Genomic DNA, 20,155 nt, shown 5'->3' on the forward strand with positions numbered 1-20,155 from the left:
GAAGAAAAGAAAATATAAATAGGTAATATTGAAATACTTCTTTAGACAACACCTCCTTTAGTTAAAGGGTACTTTTTTTTCAGTTAGTTTCAGTTTGTTCCCCAGAAATAAAGACTTTTTACAATTGATTTCCATTTTTTATTTGTTACCGTTTTCCCATAAAGTTGAATGTTCTTTAACAAAGAACAACTTGCAACCTACGTATATCTTGTGTAAGGAGGAACATTTTAAGGTGATGTTTACTTGTGACCATAAAGGTGATATCCAATTAGTATTTCAATGCTACATGATGTTTTTTAATTTTCTCTATTGCCCATTGAGACAAACTCTGAACAATACCAGAAGAGGGCGTTTCAGATTATTTTGTTCAAAAACATTCATAAAAGTAGCCCTGCTATAGGGTTACATTCGGTTTCTGGTCATGGCAATCAAATATGGCCTCTAATGGAATATTATACCTGACTGTACCATAGTAAGACGGAGTATCTTGGTTTACTAAAAGCCTATACAAAAAATGCAATGAGACCATGCCAGGCCCCTTTTTCTGTTATTGCAAGCACAACTCCTACTGCTTGGCCATTCTAGACTGTAAGCAAGGCCCTCTCTTCTCTGCCCATTAGCACTGGTTTTATTTTCTCAACATTATATGTAAACATGAGAAAAATATTGGTAATACAGTTATGGGACCCCGTATCCAGAATGCTTGGGACCTCGGGTTTTATGGATAACGGATCTTTCCGTAATTTAGATCTTCATACTTGTCTACTAGAAAATCATGTAAACATTAAATAAACCCAAAAAGCTTCCAACAAGGATTAATTATATCTTAAGGTGGCCATACACGGGCCAATAAAAGCTGGCAACAGACCGTGTCGGCAGTTTATTGGCCCGTGTATGGGGCCCCCCGACGGGCTTCACCGATCGAGATCTGGCCGAAAGTCGGCCAGATCTTGATCGGATGGGACGAAAAATCCCGTCGGATCGCGGCCGCATCTATTCGTTGATGCGGTCCGTCGATCGACCGCCCATTACTATTCGTTAGGATCCGATCGTTGGGCCCTAGGGCCCACGATCGGATTAGCCCGATATTGCCCACCTCAAGGTGGGCATATCGGGGAGAGATCCACTATTTTGGCTACATCGCCAAACGAGCGGATCTCTCCGTGTATGGCCACCTTAAGTTTGGATCAAGAACAATATACTGTTTTATTACTACAGAGAAAAAGGAAACCATTTTTAAAAATTTGGATCATTTCATTATAATAGAGTCTATGGGAGATGGCCTTTCCGTAATTTGGAGTTTTCTGGATAAAGGGGATTCCGGACAACAGATCCGATACCTGTACTGTAAAACTGCAAAAAAAAAAAAAATCTGTAATACTGTAAAAAACAAATTGTATTATTTCATAGACTAAAGAGAATATTAATCAAAATTCAATAAGTAGCAATAACCAGCCAATGAGTACTTAGCTTTTATTGTTTAAATGCAACCAAATGATTTGTTGCTAAGGGTTACAGGATTGTGAAACTTTATTTGTGCTAATTAACAATTTTTCTGCTTGTTACCTTCAGGTGTTTTCTGTAGTTATTGTACACCACAGCCAGAAAGACGGACATGAAGATGTATGTGTTGAGTATGATATAGGCTATGAAGAAAATGGCATACCATGGATTATGGTCATAAGCTGGCATCCTGAAAAGTACACAGAAAGCATCTATGAGCACATCATACACTTATACAATCAGTTCAACAGTTGGGATGTAAATGGTGACAGTATATATTGGTTGCACTGTTTCATATTTGCCCTCTGTTTCTTCCTTTGTGCCTTCCGCACTTCTTTTATTATTGTGGTTGGAAATGTATGTGTAGCAGGGAATAAGAATTGCTGTGGTGAGGCAGCAGAGGTGGAAAGTACATGAGGTCCTGCATCAAATGGAAAGAGAATTCGTAGTGGATCCAAGAAAGTAAATTACTAAATAAGGAATGCCTAAAAGTTGTCCCAGAAGGAGCACCTATCAGGTCATAAAATATCTAAAAATACCCTACCATTGGGAACTGCTAGAATTGTCACAGGTAAAACATAAGAAACTGTCATTCCCACAGTTCCTAATATAATATCAAGTTATTTTTTGGCTGTCGTCTGTAGAGGTGAAACACAGTAGCACCAATATACAGCAGAACCCCCTTTTTTTTCATTTTCCAAGTAAAAAGTGTTGCAAAATGTAAAATCTGAGAAATGTGCTAAAGACAATTAAACATCAAGTATTCCAATGAAAAGTAGGCACAGGAATATTTTTTTCTTTGAAACATACCAGATGTCGTTTTAGAGAGAGTAATGAGGCATTTAAGGGGGTGAAATTGTGGTGTAAAATGCAGGAAAACGAAATGTGAACAAAAGCTTGCATAGTAATAGACTGGAAAAAAAATTGAAATGTAAAATGTGGAAAAATGTTGAATCTGAGAATGTAAATTAGGGTTGTCTGTAGGTTATAAAAACACTGGTTATATCTTGACTCTTATTTTTCTTCAATCCACATCTCATTTATAATTATTCTGGCAAGGCATACATGTTATTACTTCAAAAATAAACAAGCAGGAAATCGTTTTGTTGAAATACTTACATGACATCTGGACTGTTAGCGGTCGTTACTAGTACATACAGGTTAAATACAACATCCAGGTAGTTTGCAAAATAAGGTTCCCCTTCAGCGGTCTTAAGGTTTCTGCCGTGGAAAAGGTAATCACAGTTATATAGCTGCAGTAATAAAGCATTTACATTAAAGGGGCAGTGTACCCCTTTGTTCAATATGAGTTTAATGAAGAAGGATTGGGCTGAACATACTATTTTCCTATTTTTTAAATCACAACAATTGATGATATTTTATTTATTATTTCTTGAGTTAAGGTGGCCATAGACACACAGATATTCGGTGCGTGTATGGCAGGAGATATTGTCAGAAGACTTGGGTATCAGTCGGCTCGTCTATCAGCCAGGTCTGAAAATCTTGACTGAACATTGCCCACTGTTACTGCTGAATCGTCAGATACTGGTAGAAATCGTAATTGGTACGTCTTGGACCAACAGGGTAAACCAGATAACTGAAGCTACTCCATGTTTGGTCTTTGTGAGGCAGGTAATTCGATTACCAGTTTATATTTTCATCCCTTTACCTACTGCTACGACTCTTTTGTTAAAAGGAGTCCATTATGCGGGGAAATTGTCCATGCACTGGCACTCTAATTATCTTCTGACAAGAATCAAACATGGAACAAGGGGTATACTGGTACTTTAAGAGGCATATTCAGAGCCAGATTCCTCGGGCATGCGCCCATAGGCCACGCGGTCTAATCGCCCTCCTCCGCAAGTGCACGGTGAATGGGGGACGCACAGGCCCCCACAATGCAGCTGGGCGGCATGCCGCCACTACTTTTTTGCCGCCCTAGCCCTGGGCCTTTGTGGCCTCGCCACAAATCCGGGCCTGGACATATTTATCAAAATCAGAGTATTTTAATGAAAAAAGTTCAACCAAACTAGAATCCACGATTGGACCTTATTTATTATTAAAAAAAGCATGATTTAATCAGATGGGGGACAAACACAAAATCTATTTTTTTTCATATTTTTGCTTGAAGCGCCCGAAATAGTCGGATTTTCAGGCTAATTCCAGCGCAGACCACAGAACCTTCTAAATAGGATAGGGACCTCTTACACTGACTATTATACAACCTCAGTAGGTCTGAGATGCCGGATTTTCGGATTCAGACTTTTTCCTTCCTTTGGGTATAAAAAGTCTCTAAAGATTCAAGGTTTTTTTTTTTTTCACAAAAAATTTGGATTATATAGTTTTTGCCATTCGGAGTTTAATAAATAACCCTCTAAGTGTGCTTGTCCATCTACATATAACATTTATAATATAGTAAATGTTGTAACATTTCTTTACACTTCAAAAAACTATTATAATTATGATTTTGAAATAGGGCACATTAATTAAAAAATGTATGTAAGTTAATAATCAAAGGTTCACAATGAATTGTGCGCTTACCTCTTCCCTAAAAGCTGCAGTGCCATCAGTGAAAACAAGAGAACACTGAACATGAAGAGAAGGAAGACATACATGATTTCTGGCAGTGTGTTTCTGATACTCCGGAATGCCCGGCGGATCTATGGGGTTTGAAAATGAAAATTTACTGCAGGAAAATAAATTGGGCTTCAATTAATCTTCCTATCCTCACATTTACTCATAATTCGAATCCATCTGTGTGAATGGATTCGTTTCACATGTTGTATTAGGTTTGTAGAACATGGAAACCTAGCACACTTACAATAAAGGCTACCATCTCTGCTCTAATATGTATATCACATTGTCATTGCTTTAGTGGTGAACATAGTCGCCAGGCATATGATTATTTCTTGCCTGGTTTGCTAGGGAATAAACCTGTTAAGACACAGACTGCATTGGGACATTTGTGACTGCATGGGGGCCCAGGAGGAAAAGGGGACCAGTTATTGACTATTACTTTCAATACACATGCCTGAAAGATACTGTGTTACTAAAGTTTTATGAGGCTCTAAGGTGGTGTTGTTGGCCTAGCAAGTCTATTTACACAGTGCAGAGAGAGGTTTGTATCCAAGGCCTAATGTGGCCCTGGCCAGGATTTCTTGTCTTCTCAGTCTTATAATATCTGCTAGGCCCCCACCAAACACTGGTGGATTAGTCTGTTTTGGTCCCGTACATGAGTCAATAAGCAGCCAATTAATTCAGTAATAGCTGTCAAAAGGATTGTATCATGGCATCACGTAACACAAATATAAAAGAAATCATACCTGACGGCTTTCTGCAAAGTTGATCAAATAAATGGGCCTTAACACTCTTGACCATCGGACACTCTGTATCTCAGCTATACTCAGCGCCCCGTATATAATCAAATCAATTAAATTGAGCTGTAGAATAAAAATATGCACAATTCACTAGATCCAAAGACAACACATATTTAAACATGGCAGCAGATTACCAATTTCTCTTTCGTCCTTATTACAGATATTGTGGTCTATTATCTGGAAACCGGTTATCCAGAAAGCTCAGAATAACGGAAAAGCCGTGTCCCATGGACTTCATTTTATGCAAATAATCTAAATATTTAAAAATGTTTACCTTTTTCTCTGTAATAATAAAACTTGGTTGTCTAATTTAATAACCACAAGGTCAAGGCAGGGATGCCGATCCCAAGGTCAGAGTGCTCCCATACCTTTTCTCTCCGCTCCCAGGGATGTAACTTTGATAGATATAATACTCGGTAAGGAGGTAAAGAAAGTACCACGTTTGACCTTTAATAATAGAATTTCCAAATTATAATCAGTCTATAGTAACCTATAGTGGAGGAATCAACAATCTCCACTTTTCACCAACTAAACCCTCAATCAAGTATATAAAGTGCAAGTGCTTGGGGTCCAACAATCCAATAACCATGCCATGCCATTTAATAGAATTTCCAAATTATAATCAGTCTATGGTAACCTATAGTGGAGGAATCAACAATCTCCACTTTTCACCAACTAAACCCTCAATCAAGTATATAAAGTGCAAGTGCTTGGGGTCCAACAATCCAATAAAGACGGTACAACTCAGATTAATTACTTAGAATAGATTATTTATAACCATAAACACACAATTAATTAAAAATACAATCAATTGTATTTCATAAATTAATTAATAAGGTGGTATGAATTCTAAAGTGCTGTGCATAATTTATAAATTAATTGCAATTTCCAATTCATTCCATAAGTAAGACACCATTACATTAAATAAATTGAGTGATCAATGAATTAATTAAAAATTGATTGATATAAAGTGTTAGTGCGGAGATAGAATAAATACGATTCCTCAAAAAATTAAAAACTGTGGTAAGACATGATTGATCTGGATTCTAGAATTAAAAAAATATTGAATTAGTTTAAAAAGGCCAAATTGTGTTTTTATGGTTATAATTAATCAAACGGGGGTACGTTCCTTAAAACCTTACCGAGTATAATAATAAAACAGTATCTTGTACTTGATTCAAACTAAGATATAATTAATCCTTATTGGAAGCAAAACCAGACTGTTGGGTTATTTAAGGTTTACATGATTTACCAGTAGACAAAGTATGAAGATCCAAGTTATGGACAGATTATGGATAAGAGGTCCTGTTCTATGAACAATCAATAAAGTCTTACCCCTATTGTAACCATTACACATATATTCTTTGTGTCTTTCCAGAATATGCTGAGAGGTGTAACTTTACTAAAGTGTACAAGTCGACCGAAAAAAGCCAGAAGACACAGCACCTCCACGATCGAAGTTGCCTGCAAGGAAGTAAAAGATTTATAGGATCAGGAACATATTTTATATAATGTATTCCTTGTGGGCATTAAGTCAAGATTACATAACTGGTTTATAAAAAACCCCAGTTTATAAACAATTCTTTGGCCACTAGCCATGCTACAACATCTCCATGGGTAGGATGGGAAATATTTTAGAAAACTAGCCAGCTTTGGTCATAAATATGTTGTTAAAGTATACCTATAACTATCCCACCTAGAGCCCGAAGGGAAATATACCACCAGATTTAAAATACTGGTAAATACCTATAAGGGCATAATGGCAGGTCTCTGTTCAGGCTAGCTGTAGCTGCATCTATGATTACTGGCCACAATGCTATCAGGCCACACCCCAGGCCCATTATTAACCCCTGCTGGCTTCTTGAAAGGACATAGAAGGTTATGACCAGTCCATATAAGACTAATGTACATTAGGAAAGGCTCACATTACAATAGGAGCCAATCACACCTTCAAAAGAGCTTGGGGACAAAAAGCAAAAAGAAATAAAAATTGAAGGTAAAAGTGGCCTTATAATTATTGATCCCAAACAAACAAGGCCATATAGAAAATTAGTGGCTGAAAAGTATTGATTTGCTATTTCTATAGCAAATCATTCTGGTGAACTTTCACATGAACAGAGTCACCAAGTACATATAGGATCACTTTTTCAGAAACCAAATATCCTGAAAACACATCTTCAAGAGAGTATTTTAAGGTCATAATTCCAAAAACGTTTCTTTAGACCAGGTTGATGCTGGGCAATAAACTTATTTCAGAACCATTTATGCGCGCATTTTAGTTTTTAATAATGCTGACCACTCTAAATAGCATGGGGCACAGTATTGGGCACCCAACCGGGGGATGAGAATCCCTGATGTAATCACTATTCTTAATCAAGGGACAACCTGCAACCCTACAGATAACTGTTGAATTCAAAGCTCCTTACTTCTTTAATCCCTTCCGCTTTGGCTCTACTCTATTCTATAGTGCTCTAACCTGACCCTCTGCTTTGTTTTTCAAAATGAAAATAATGTAAATAAAAAATAAAAAAAAGCAAAACAGCAGGTCAAGTGAAAGTATTTGCATGAGTCACTTACCAGAAATGGTAATGGGAAAACTGCAGGTTCCTCAAACACTGCCAGTAACAGATCCACAGTGATAAAAAAGTAAGTTGCCACTTGCATAAGCCAATGGTTATAAAAGTAATAAAGCCTGAAACAGTGAGACATAAGAGTTATGCACAATATTGCACATAAAATGTGAGGAAACTGTGAAATGAACAAAGTACGCTACAGTACCCAGAACTGAAAGCAGAAGAATGAAAGTTTAATCAATAACTCTTTCTTTACTAAATTAAAGATCACAAAGGGGGCCCTATGAATGGAATGATGATTTTATTGGCAACTATAATACTAGCAAAAATGATGCTGGGCTGTGGAACTTATTATGGGACAGGGGACTCTAAGTAGCCTTTTCTAGGGATCACACTGCTTAGCACTCCCCTTTATACTGAACTTAATTACTTTACCCTCTGATATTGGATTTGTCCCCTACCGTTTAGGAAACATTGGTTAATGGCCATGTATATGTAGGGGATCAGACAAAACCTTCCCCTGTTTTTCTGTCTGTGACAACAGCCAGCCAAGTTACAGACTGGTGAGCCATCCGATTGGTTGATCAAGTGCCTGACTTTGGAGTGTACTGAAATTCCTTGCACCTCTGTATCTAATTATTCTCATTACTTTTTTTTTGTCATATTAACTGTACCCTGTTTATACCTTGTAGAGTACTGCATACACTTGAGATTCTTTATAAATACAGATATGGGACCTATCATCAACAATGTTCAGGACCTGGGGCTTTCTGGATAATGGATCTTTCTGTAATTTGGATCTCCATACTTTAAGTCTACTAGAAAACATTAAATATACCCAAACAGGCTGGTTCTGCTTCCAATAAGGATTGATTATATCTTAGTTTGGGATCATGTTCAAGGGAATGTTATATTATTATTATTATTATATTAGAAAAAGTAAATCATTTTTTAAAATGTGGATTATTTGAGTAAACGGAGTCAATGAGAGTTGGCCTTTGCATAATTCTGGAGCTTCATGGACAAAAACACATTTTTAGATTTGATCATGAGTTACTCAGTATGATTAGTGTATTAATGAACGTTACTATTTTACCACACATTAAAACAACATTTTGGTAAAGTATTGAATATTAACCCTTTATGTGCCACATAAAATCTACGGCGATGGCCAACACTACTGATTCTACTAGCAACATGATTAAATAACTTGTGTCATGTAAAGGTTAAAGTCAAACATATTCAGCAATTTTCCAGGCACTCACGGTTGACCAGTGGCGTGGGCCCCATAGCAAATTCAATTTAGGGCCCCAAAATATTTATAAGTTGGCCTATTTTACCAAGATATATTAAAATTGCTAATTAATTAGGGTCTCACTGGGCCCCCTACACTCCTGGGCCCCCCTGCAACCGCAGGGTCTGCTTCCTCTATAGTTACGCCCCTGCGGTTGACCAACTTTCCTAATTTCTAACCCCAGGTCAGTAAACCCCTCCTTTTAAAACACAAACAGGTCTGTCATCCCTTGCTGTGGGTCTCAAGCAGCTCTGTACTATGAATGTGCAAAGGCATCATAAATGATACCTGGGACCACAGGAAAGATGGCAGCATCACTAAAATAAAGTACTCTGGGACCATTTGTCACCTAACAAATGAGCACCCCCTCTCAGCCATCAAAGCTTCAGAAGGAGAAGGGAGGAACATGAATACATTCTTTCATTTTCCATAGGAAGTAAGACTTCCCTATGGCAGGAATGACAGCAGGGTGGGTGCAGCAGCTTGCCCAAATGCTAAGGTAAAGTGGTTGGAAAATGAACCCTACTGCTTTGGGTAGCACATTTTCTAAATGCCTTTTTGGGTTTTTCAGTTGCAACCTTGTGCCATAACTGTACTTATGTTCATAACTGTACGTTCATAACTGTACTTATCTGTGGAACTATTTAAGGGGATCTACAAGTACAACACATTTATCTGCAAGATTTCTCACCTCACTGCTTCCGGCGACGTCTCAAAGTGGATGTTCCTGTTGTATTGCGCATCATAAACAAATGCCACTGCCAGCAGAAGATTTTGCTATAAAAAAAAACATAATGGAAACTGAAAAAGGAACAGAATAATAAGAAATAAAATTCAATGCAGACACCTTTATAACGCTGCCCCCAAATAGAAACACGAGATGTCACTAAATGCTGGGTCCTGGGCCCCACAATTGTTAAGGCTGGTCCTGGTCGCAGTAATCCATAGCTACTAATCACAGATTTGTTTTCATTGATCTACCTGCAGTAGATTGATGAAAGGTGATTGTTTATTGGTTGCCAGGTGTTAGTAAAGGAGCCACAATTTGCAGACAAGAGGTTGGATAGAATACTATTGGAATTAAATAGCATTATGTCAGACTAGGTGAGATGGAACTGGGATCATTAAAACTGCTATACCTGAAAAGATGTACAACAGCACTATGAGTGCAAACATACAAGCAAATTAAACATAAACCTTGATAGATAAACCTTTCATTCAACAAATGATTTATTCCAAACTGCTCAGTGGTAGTTTAGCTAATCTTTACCCATTCTACACAAGTTGAAACGACTGCAGAGCTGTGCACTAGGGTTATTATTAACTTGTCTTGCTGTTCAGCCGATTACTTCTTTTTAGTTTTTGGACATGTGAAATACATATTGTTTATCAGACCGGTATTTTGATACTCACTGATTGTAACCATACTTTAAAAATTGTGATAGGTGCCTTTTCAGTTACAAAGAATATTTTTCTCTGGGAAAAATAAGTTTGCAGAACTTTGTATTGGGAAGGATGTTTCCCAATAGTAAAGTATATATTAAAACATTCACACTCAGAACTAAGCTTGTGCCACAGTGGTCATATATTTTACTATCAGGCTACACACATGTATGAGACCAGGATCCAGTGCCTGCTTATTTTGCCTAAATGTGAATTTAAAGAGAAGCAGAGGTAAGGTGTGGACTTCACTTTTGGTTCAATCGTACCTACTAGGGAGATTTGATTACATTGACTACCTTGTAACTTTAGTGCAACATTACATTATGATATGATGTAGTTTAAAGTTTCAAATATTTGAGTATCATTTGAGCCAGCACTTTTTGCTGTGTCAGAGTCAATATCATTTTGAATCTTCCTTGGGCGAATCCCACAACTGCAAAACTGGCAGACATCTCATTGGAGGATTTTAATTAAGGGGGTACTCTAAGCAATACCAATGCTGAAACCCTGTTTCACTGTTTTAATTGAGCTGCAAGCATAAGCAGATTTCATGAACGCTTGGGGAGGCTAAGCATCCCTCAACCAACACAACAAATTTTCTGCACACAAGGTAGGAATAGAATAAGTGGAAAATCGAACTTTATTTATTCTGCTATGAGTTCTCGAAGGTAGAATACATAATATGACACTGCATTTATCCTACTATGTGTTCAGGGATATTGTACATGGAAGTGACACTATTTATCCTGTTGTGTTCTAGTATATAAAATAAATGAAACAGGTATGGTATAGACGTGTTCTGGGCTATTACACACAATACTGCAAAGGCATTTATTCTGCAATGTGTTCTGGGGTATTATACATGTAATTGGCAATTTAAATAGTATGACAAAAAAATCTGTGTAGAAAGGGTCTTTAATTTAGAGTCCTGCAGCAGGTCGGGTACCCGCGGGTTACCTGCAAAAACCTGCGGTACCCTGCAGATAGAAGTTTAGGGAGCGGGTCGGCGGTTCTTCGGGTTTGCGGGTCATGGGTCTTCTCAATATCGAGTTTTACTTCTTTTTTTCTGATCATGCCTACTTCTAATGATGTCACTTCCGTTTTACAATGACAGCACTTCCTGTTTCTTGATGGTCAGGGTGTCGCGGATCGGGTTGCGGATAAAGTACTTGCGGGTCGGGTAGCGGGTCCAAGCGGGCAAGTATGCCGGTTGCGGGTCCGGGTTCAGGTTTAACAAATTGGTTCCGCGCAGGACTTTACTTTAATTAGCCTCCACAAGAAAGAAAATTACCCCCTGCCTACAGGCCCATGGTGTTTGTTAAAAAAAATACATAAAACAGTGAATGCATTTATTTTCTGTACTACAAAGTATACCTTGGTTTCAAAAGAACTTTTGAATAGTAACAGTTAGTACCATAACAGCCATGAAACAAGATGAAAACCTTGTCTCAGGTGGCACGTTGGCAGTGGTGCAAAAAACTGCCCCTATTAAGTTTAAAAGACAAACTTCTAAGTTTTTAAAAATCATTGTACCCTACACAGAATGCCAGGGGAGCCCTGGCCGAGAGAAATTCATGGATATTCTATGAAATTGTAAGAAGTCTGCAGTGTACTCATTAGGTATATCCAACCTGTGGGTGAAGGAGCATATTGGAAGTTGCAGTTCTTCAACAGTTTGAGAATCTCAGGTTGGACATTCCTGAGTTATGTCAACTGAAATCAAATAAGGATTCCAGTCGGGTGGACGCATTCTTTAAGTCTAATCCAAATTGAAATGCTTCTCTTTAAGCTGTAGATTTCAAAACCAATTTGCTATACAGGAAGAATTCCAGGCAACTTTGGTTAACACCAGTTCCACAAATTGCCTTACAAAAAAATTTTGCAACTTTTCAATGGTTGGAAATTTTAGGCTGAAGTCCCCAGTTTCAGTCCAATGTTTAGTCAAGGCTCCCTTAACCATAGCATTACAGATGGGATCAGTTATCCTGAAACCCATTATCCAGAAAGTTCAGAATTACAGAAAGTCTGTCTCCCATAGACTCCATTTTATCCAAATAAACCAAACTTTAAAAAATGATTTCCTTTGTCTCTGTAATAATAAAACAGTACCTTGTACTTGATCCAAACTAAGATATAATTAATTATTATTGGAGGCAAAATCAGCCTATTGGGTTTATTTCATTTTTACATGATTTTCTAGTAGACTTAAGGTATGAAGATCCAAATTACGGAAAGATTTATCTGAAAATTTCCACGCCCCGAGTATTCTGGATAACAGGTCCCATACTTGTACAGGAAAACCTTGCAAAATACAAATGATGTCCTCCGCACTGCCTTTTCAGTCTTTTCAGGAATGCATCAATCCTCGCTTGGGTAAACCGCTATCCCAACAAATGACAAAAATTAAAGAATGAGGAGAGCACTGCTCAATAGCAAAAACGCTGTGGTTGTGTTTATTAAAGGCTTTAAGTCCTTTAATAAACACAACCACAGCGTTTTTGCTATTGAGCAGTGCTCTCCTCATTCTTTAATTTTTGTCATTTGTACAGGAAAACCTTATAGCAACAGCCCTGAGCTGGACTTCCAAAAATATATATATATATGAGAGCAAACTGGCATTCCCACCAAATTTAGATATTAGTCTGGGCTCTCCAGTCACTGCCACAGTCTGTGTAGTGTTTTAATTAGTACCAAAAAGCACCAGAGCTTTTTATAATTGCATTACATATGGACAATACTCATTTAACAGTACAGACATACTATTTAGAACTGAAAAAAAACCATTATAATGAAAGGAACTTATTGTTTCCAAGCTGATACCCCCAACTGGAGCTGCCGACTGGAACAGACTGCATTAGGGTCAGGTCTGAATGGGCCGGCGGGACATCGAGAAAATATCCGGTGGGCCCACGCTGGCCTAGTCAGATCTGCCCCAAGGAGGAAATGTGGTTTGTTGGGGCTAGAGCAGGAAGGGGCAGTTGAGCTTTCCGTTACGGCAGGGGACCCCCAGTCTCACGTTGAATAAGGTTGGGGGAAACAATAGTGTCACTGGTAGGGGCATATTAGGCCATAAACATGCACATATATCAAGACATGTCTCATAGCCTTGTAAACCTGTGAGATGTGCACAACCCCATTGGGGTACCGTATGCACATCCTGGGGTGTAACTACAGAGGTAGCAGACCCTCCAGCTGCAGGGGGCCCAGGAGGTATAGGGGGCCCCATAAGGCTCTAATTAATGAGCAATTTCAACATAAATTGGTAAAAAGGGAAAACTCTGGATATGTTGGGGACCCTAAAATGAATTTGCTGTGGGGCCCAGTAATATCTAGTTACACCAATCTCACAAGTCTTTAAACCTTTAGGTATATATTTAGAAATAAATTATATAAACACTGGGCAGAGATGCAAGAGTACTAAGAGGAACAAGCGTGCTCATGCAGAGACCACTTCTGTCTGGGTGTGGTTGCGTTGTGCACTTGACAACAGCTAAAATAATTATAAAAATCTGATTAATGCAATACAATAAGTACAGGACCCCATTGTTTTCATAGAAGCTTCACAGGACTCAGTGCTCCTTTACAGAGCACAGAGACCTATGGATTCCACCATGAAAACAGGGATGCCTGCATTTTGAAGCACTGTATTCATAGGCACATGGGCATCTCCCCTCGTTCCCCTACTGTGCGCAAGGTCACTGATGCAGGCTGCAGTTGGTCTGGCGCTTAGGACAGGCTTGCATTGCCAACACTGGACGGTGCACCTTTTATTAACAACAATTCCAACAGGGGGGGAAGGCATGGGTGAAGTGCTAAAAAAAATGGCACCCTGCCTTGCACTTCATAAATGACCCATGTGTGCCCAAATATGGCTGTGCACATCAAAATTTGCAGCTGCCCCTTGAAAACCAAAGTGCAGTCTTTAAAATACACAGTTTTACATATGTACAGTATTTTTATGTACAACGGTACAGCAAAGTTTTCACTGCCATTAATTGCAGTAGCTGTGCTGTATGTAACAGAGAGAGAAGACCAAGTATGTGACAGTATCAGAGACGCAGAGAGAACTAACCATTTTTCATTACAAAGGTTAATAGAAGCATGCTTATAAACATTAACTAAAATCCAAAACACAGAATAAGATCATCATTCCATTAACTTCCATTTAATTATAAACCACTAACATCACTAGACTTCACATGCAGCAAGACTTTTAAAGGGCAGTTATCTATAAAATGAGATTTAGTGGAATTCAAACCCAATTTGGAACAAGTCCTCTTGTTTTCAATGAGTTGCTTACTGCTCTGCAGCTTTTCCTTTCTGGCATTTGCTAGAAAGTAGCAAAAATAATTATTAAGCCCCAAAATTGGATGTTGGGGGGGTCACACAGAATGGAAAGTTAAATAATTCTAAAACAGCAGACAAATTAGTTTTACAGAATAACTATTATCTCCAATTATTACAATGGCAGATGTTTCAGAAGGAAGTGTTGGTTAGAAACGTTTGCCTCTGGTATTTCCCAGCCCTGTAGGAAGAGACTATCCCCAGATTCCTTACAATAATTAGAGCCAGCTGTGTGCAGCGGCGGCGTTCTACAATCCATCTGTCAGAACCTTTCATCCTACAGTCCTGTTGATCTTCTTAAACCACAAATGCCGGCATGCTGGGAGGGCAACAGGCTTGTCAGTTGTCAGTTCATTGCCTTTATCTGTTACCACTTTAAATGGCTTTTTGCATTAGTTTCCTAACAGATTTAGGATTGTAGGACATTTATGAAAAATACAACTGCCAGGGCTACAGCAATTCTATTTACCCACTATACTTATTTCACCATCCTGCATTATTTAAGCATTAGTTTTCCTTCTAGCACACAAGTATAAAATAAACAAGATGCCCATACCTCATCCGCAATATCCACATCTATGTGACTTTCCCCCTCAGTTCTCCCGTTCTCCCCCCTGCTGAAATTCCCATTACTTGTGACTTCAGCTTCTGACATTTCTTCAATAAACACAGAACTCTCCAGCCTGGGATGTGATCTGGTAGCTGGATGCGGCTCTGCCAAGACTATCCAGTGCTACAGTGGTTTTGCTGCTGTTGTCTGTAAGACTACTGCAAAATCTCCTGTTGTAGTATACATAAGTTTTTCTCAAGTCCAAAATATCATCCAACCACTTCCCCCTGCTCACAGCACAGCTCCCCTCCTGCACTATAAACCAGAGTTTGGAAGGGGGTCATGTGATGGAAAGGAAACAGATCAGCAGGAAAAGGGGAATATCTCAGGTTTCAACTCTCTGCAGAAAAAGATGAGTTTAAAGGGAAACTAGCACGCAAATGAAATCATTGTATCTACCACTGGTTGCTAAAAATAAGGCATATTTAGAACGTTCAGAGTTTTGCCTACCACCCTCTTCTTCCCTTAGATTATTATTATTATTTCAGTATGCCTATGAGAAATTACTTTAAATCTACTAGCAAGAGCTAAATAAATGACTTTGGAAATACACTTCATTTGCTTGGGTGTTTTTTTTATTATTATTAACCTTTCTTCCTTAATCTATAAAGATTTTTCATTGGACAGGTCTGATGACTTTACCAATCAGAATGTAAACTTTGAGGCAGATATTTAATGTTATTTGATTATTTTATAATTATTTCATTTATGCTATAACTCACTTGCAGTTTCATGGTGATGCACCAAGGCTCATTCACTCCACCTGCATTTGGAGCTTCCCTGCGGCACTGTAAGTAATTGACAAGTGATTGTCGAGAAGGGGCTCTATTTACTCCTGCAATCCCTTACATCAGAACATATAAAAGCTGCACCAAAAGGGAATGCAGGAACAACCACTTGTGTGTAAGAGCACTAGTGATTTGATCTTTCCGCTGATCTTAAGGAGAACCACAGTAATCAGGACAGCCCTTGGCTATCACAGGCAACATCTGCCAGAGTGTTGAACATTCTTTTAAATGGGAATTGGTGACAGACTGCTGGCAATGTTTGATGCTGAACCTCGTGTAAATTTTGCCTTTAACTACTTTAGCTACACCCCTCCACTTTGTCCCTCTCCTATCCTTCATATGGATTGGTGCCCAAAATTGCACTGCATACTCAAGGTGAGGGCTTACGTTTGTGCTTTCATCACTTAAAGGGAAAATATACCTCCCTTTATTTAATAAGCTCAGTTGGGCTTATGTAGAAAACATAGATAAACACTATCTGAACTTCCAGTCTGAGATATATGAATTTTTTTTTTGCATAGACATGCCTGATTTCACCATTAGTGAAGTGTGGGTCAAAAAAAAATGTGACCAGCACCTGACCCTAACCTGCCTGCTCCAGATCTGCACTCAACCCTAACCTGTCCTGCACTTCTACTTATAGGCCTATGTCTGACCCACCCATCTGTGATGTCACATAAGGGGGTGGGCAGGGCAGGTGCCACCCGCGATTTGCAGAATGTGTACAGGAGTCAGCTTATGGGTCCTACAGGTATCGGTGCCAGCCCGCACATCACTAGAAACCATGATAGCCTGTTTGCGAGATTGCTGGACCAGTTCTCTAACCTCCCTTAGGCTCACAGTGTAATGTAACCTCCAGATTGTTCTTTTGTGAACTGATGGATTTTCAGACTTCAAGTCCCTCTGCTTTCCATAGTGGGCAGTGCATAAGATTCTCTAGAAAACAGAGGGATTTCAATCCATTTATTTTCTGGGTTTATCTACAGTAAATTAATATGCTGAAGTGATGCACTTATCCTAACATTTACATGTAGAGTTTTGTTAATATGTTATTCAGATTTCTCTGCAACATCATCTCAAGAAAAATCATGCCACAATTACGATTCCTTAAATTCCCACCCACACAAGTAGTGTGAATAATTTCCGCATCAGAGCCAAAACAGAATTTTTTCAAATTGGTTCTTAACCTAGCTGAGACTCAAAGCTGTAATTTAGAATTTCCACAATCCTTTGTTCTTTTTATGACTTGGACAGACAGAAATCTAATCTGAGTCTCAATAAATGAAATAGACAGTTATTAAATTTTTTTCATGTGTAATAGTAGCTGGGGCTCAGATAGACAAAATAAAACAATAGAAAATTTCCTTAGATTACAGCTCTATGAGAGTGTCGCAGAAGAATTAATCTGCCCCTGGGCATAGGGATAGAGAGGTTCAGTCTGCACACTTTCTGTCTGTGCTATTCTCTGCTGCCTACCTGTTGCTCTGGTTTTACACCACTTGTACTAGCAATAAAACATGTTTTTTTACCAGAAACTATCACACTTGTTGCTCTGATACCTTTATGTATCTCTATGTATCTCTATGTTCATTTATCTGTCTAGATGAACTGGCATCTAGTGGGTGAATTGTTTTGAAAAACAATACCAAGCTTTTTAGCTTGTTTATTAAGGACTTTGAGGTGGGCATTGAAAGTGTTTATGCTTATGATACTAAATGGTGCAAAACTGTAGGTTCCATGCAGGATGCTGCCACTTTGCAGAGGGATTTGACAAAATAAGAAAACTGGACAGCAAACCAGCAAATGAGGTTCAATGTTGATAAGTGCAAAGTTATGAAGTTGGGGTTGGGGGTTTCCTTAATTGAGAAGGATCTTGGGGTTTTTGTAGATAATTTCTACAATTCTAATTCTTGGCAGTGTCATTCTGTGGCTACTAAAGCAAATAAAGAACTGTCTTGCATAACAAGGCATTAACTTGAGACTATAAATGCAAGTTATTCACTAAATGGTAGTGTGTTGGGGGTTTCCTTAATTGAGAAGGATCATGGGGTTTTTGTAGATAATTTCTACAATTCTAATTCTGGGCAGTGTCATTCTGTGGCTACTAAAGCAAATAAAGTTCTGTCTTGCATAAAAAGGCATTAACTTGAGATGAAAACATAATTTTGCCTCTTTATAGGTCCCTGGTGTGCGGTGCAGTTTTGGGCAGAGACGTGCAACTAAACTGGTTGGGGGGATGGAAGACTTAAAATATGAGGGTTGACTGTCAAGGTTGGGAAGGGCCGGACTAGGGGTAGGAGACAGAGTAGGCACCTGCCTAGGGCGCAAATCTGGAGGAGGCACCAGGCATGCACCTTCTCTGCCTCCTAACCCTAGTCCGGACTCATCTTGCTGCTCTGGCAGGCGCGTCTTTTTTGCGCATGCGTACATGTCCTATCCGCATCGCGTTTTTGTGTGCAATTTTTTTCTCACTCTTGGGCGTCTTCACCTGGCCTGGCACTGTGGTTGGGGTTACTTTCTGAGGGAACATGATTACTCTTTATAAGTACATTAAAGGACATAGGCAGATAACGGGGGATCTTTTTTCCCATAAAATGAGCCATTGCACCAGCGATTTATAGATATGATCCATAAAGCTTAAATAAAAATTAATGTAAACAAGGCTCCAGGGCCTGATGGCATACACCCCGGGTTCTAAGAGAGCTTAGTTCAGTTTTAGACCAACCCCTATTTCTGATTTTTTCAGATTCACTTTCATCTGGTATGGTACCTATGGATTGGAGAAAAGATGATGTCATTCCAATATTTAAAAAGGGATTACTATCTCAGCCTGGCAATTATAGGCCAGTAAATTTGACATCGGTGGTGGGCCAATTATTTGAAGGCTTGTTAAGGGATCACATTCAAAATGTTGTCCTGGTGAATGACATTATGAGCAGCAATCAGCATGGCTTTATGAAGGATAAAGGATGAAGGAAGGATCCTGATGAAGGGAGTTTAAACCCCCCGAAACGTTGATCAATTGATGATAATATAATAAAAAGAGAGGGGCACTGTCCCCTGCTGCAGAAACTAGTGTGTGTGCAGATCCGTGTATCTACTGTCTTTATGAAGGATAGGTCATGTCAGACAAATTTGATTGCTTTTTATGATGAGTAAGATGCTGGACAGTGGGAGGGCAGTAGACGTGATCTATTTGGATTTTGCCAAAGCGTTTGATACTGTGCCCCACAAACGACTGCTTTATAAACTAAGGTCTGTTGGGCTTAATGAAGCTGTTTGCACATGGATAGGAAACTGGCGACAGGAACGAGTACAGAGGGTGGTTGTTAATGGTACATTCTCTGCTTGGAGTAAGGTTCTTAGTGGGGTCCCTCAAGGCTCAGTTTTGGGTCCACTTTTATTTAACTTGTTCATGAATGACTTAGGGGAGGGTATTGTATGTAATGTATCGGTGTTTGCAGATGACACAAAACTATCCAGCCCAATAAATTCCATCCAGGATACGGCATCCTTGCAACATGATCTTGACAAACTGGCAATCTGGGCAGCTAAGTGGCAAACAAGATTCAATGTTGATAAATGTTAAGTCATGCACTGGGGATGTAAACATATCCAAGCCACTTATACCCTTAATGGGACTGCACTAGGTAAATCCATTATGGAAAAGGACCTTGGAGTACTTGTAGATGATAAACTTGGCTGTAGCAAGCAATGCCAGTCAGCAGCATCAAGGTCTTGAGCTGTATTAAAAGGGGCATTGATTCACGGGAGGAGGGGGGTCATTCTTCCACTTTATAGTGCACTGGTAAGGCCCCATCTAGAATATGCCGTACAATTTTGATCCCCATCATATAATATCTTAGCAAGTCAGGGAATACAGGGTTATGGAAGATAGCTCATAGCACAAGTTGATCCAGGGACTAGTCCGGAGAGGCTTCAGATGGGGTTTGTTGCCTTCCTCTGGATCAACTGGCAGTTAGACAAAAAAAGTAAAAAAGTTGAACTTGATGGATGTGTGTCTTTTTTCAACCTAACTTACTAAGGTACTATGTTACTATGTAGGACATTGCTTGCTACCTTCAGAAGAAGAAAAGAACTTTCATTTGAAGCAACGTTGGTGGTTCTTCACAGTGAGGACAGTGAGGTTGTGGAATGCACTGCCGGGGGATGTTGTGATGGCTGATTCTGCTGATGCTTTTAAGAGTGGCTTGCAGTTCGTG

General features: G+C 39.0%; 2 protein-coding genes across 3 annotated transcripts in view; one reads left to right on the forward strand and one right to left on the reverse strand.

Moving 5' to 3' along the window:
• The window catches only part of LOC108717790, a 36,228-nt gene extending 34,528 nt beyond the window's left edge, over positions 1–1,700 (forward strand). Inside the window, exon 6 of the mRNA XM_018265140.2 lies at positions 1,573–1,700. Within this exon, the coding sequence (XP_018120629.1) occupies positions 1,573–1,619 (47 nt within the window). The 3' untranslated portion in view covers positions 1,620–1,700. The remainder of the gene's footprint in view (positions 1–1,572) is intronic.
• LOC108717789 (two pore calcium channel protein 1) overlaps positions 1–20,155 on the reverse strand; it is a 47,684-nt gene that overhangs the window by 21,748 nt on the left and 5,781 nt on the right. The window contains exons 1-8 of one of the 2 annotated variants that reach the window (XM_018265135.2): positions 15,091–15,572; positions 9,439–9,524; positions 7,458–7,572; positions 6,216–6,344; positions 4,827–4,943; positions 4,045–4,163; positions 2,623–2,724; positions 1,567–1,693 (exon numbers count right to left, since the gene is read on the reverse strand). In XM_018265135.2, coding sequence (XP_018120624.1) covers positions 1,567–1,693; positions 2,623–2,724; positions 4,045–4,163; positions 4,827–4,943; positions 6,216–6,344; positions 7,458–7,572; positions 9,439–9,524; positions 15,091–15,189 — 894 coding nt within the window. In that variant the 5' untranslated portion in view covers positions 15,190–15,572. Of the gene's footprint in view, positions 1–1,566; positions 1,694–2,622; positions 2,725–4,044; positions 4,164–4,826; positions 4,944–6,215; positions 6,345–7,457; positions 7,573–9,438; positions 9,525–15,090; positions 15,573–20,155 lie in introns of those variants that run through there. The other variant, XM_041564365.1, reaches the window with a different exon arrangement.

This window comes from Xenopus laevis, chromosome 5S (genome assembly GCF_017654675.1).
Source record: "Xenopus laevis strain J_2021 chromosome 5S, Xenopus_laevis_v10.1, whole genome shotgun sequence".
NCBI classification, from domain to species: domain Eukaryota; kingdom Metazoa; phylum Chordata; class Amphibia; order Anura; family Pipidae; genus Xenopus; species Xenopus laevis.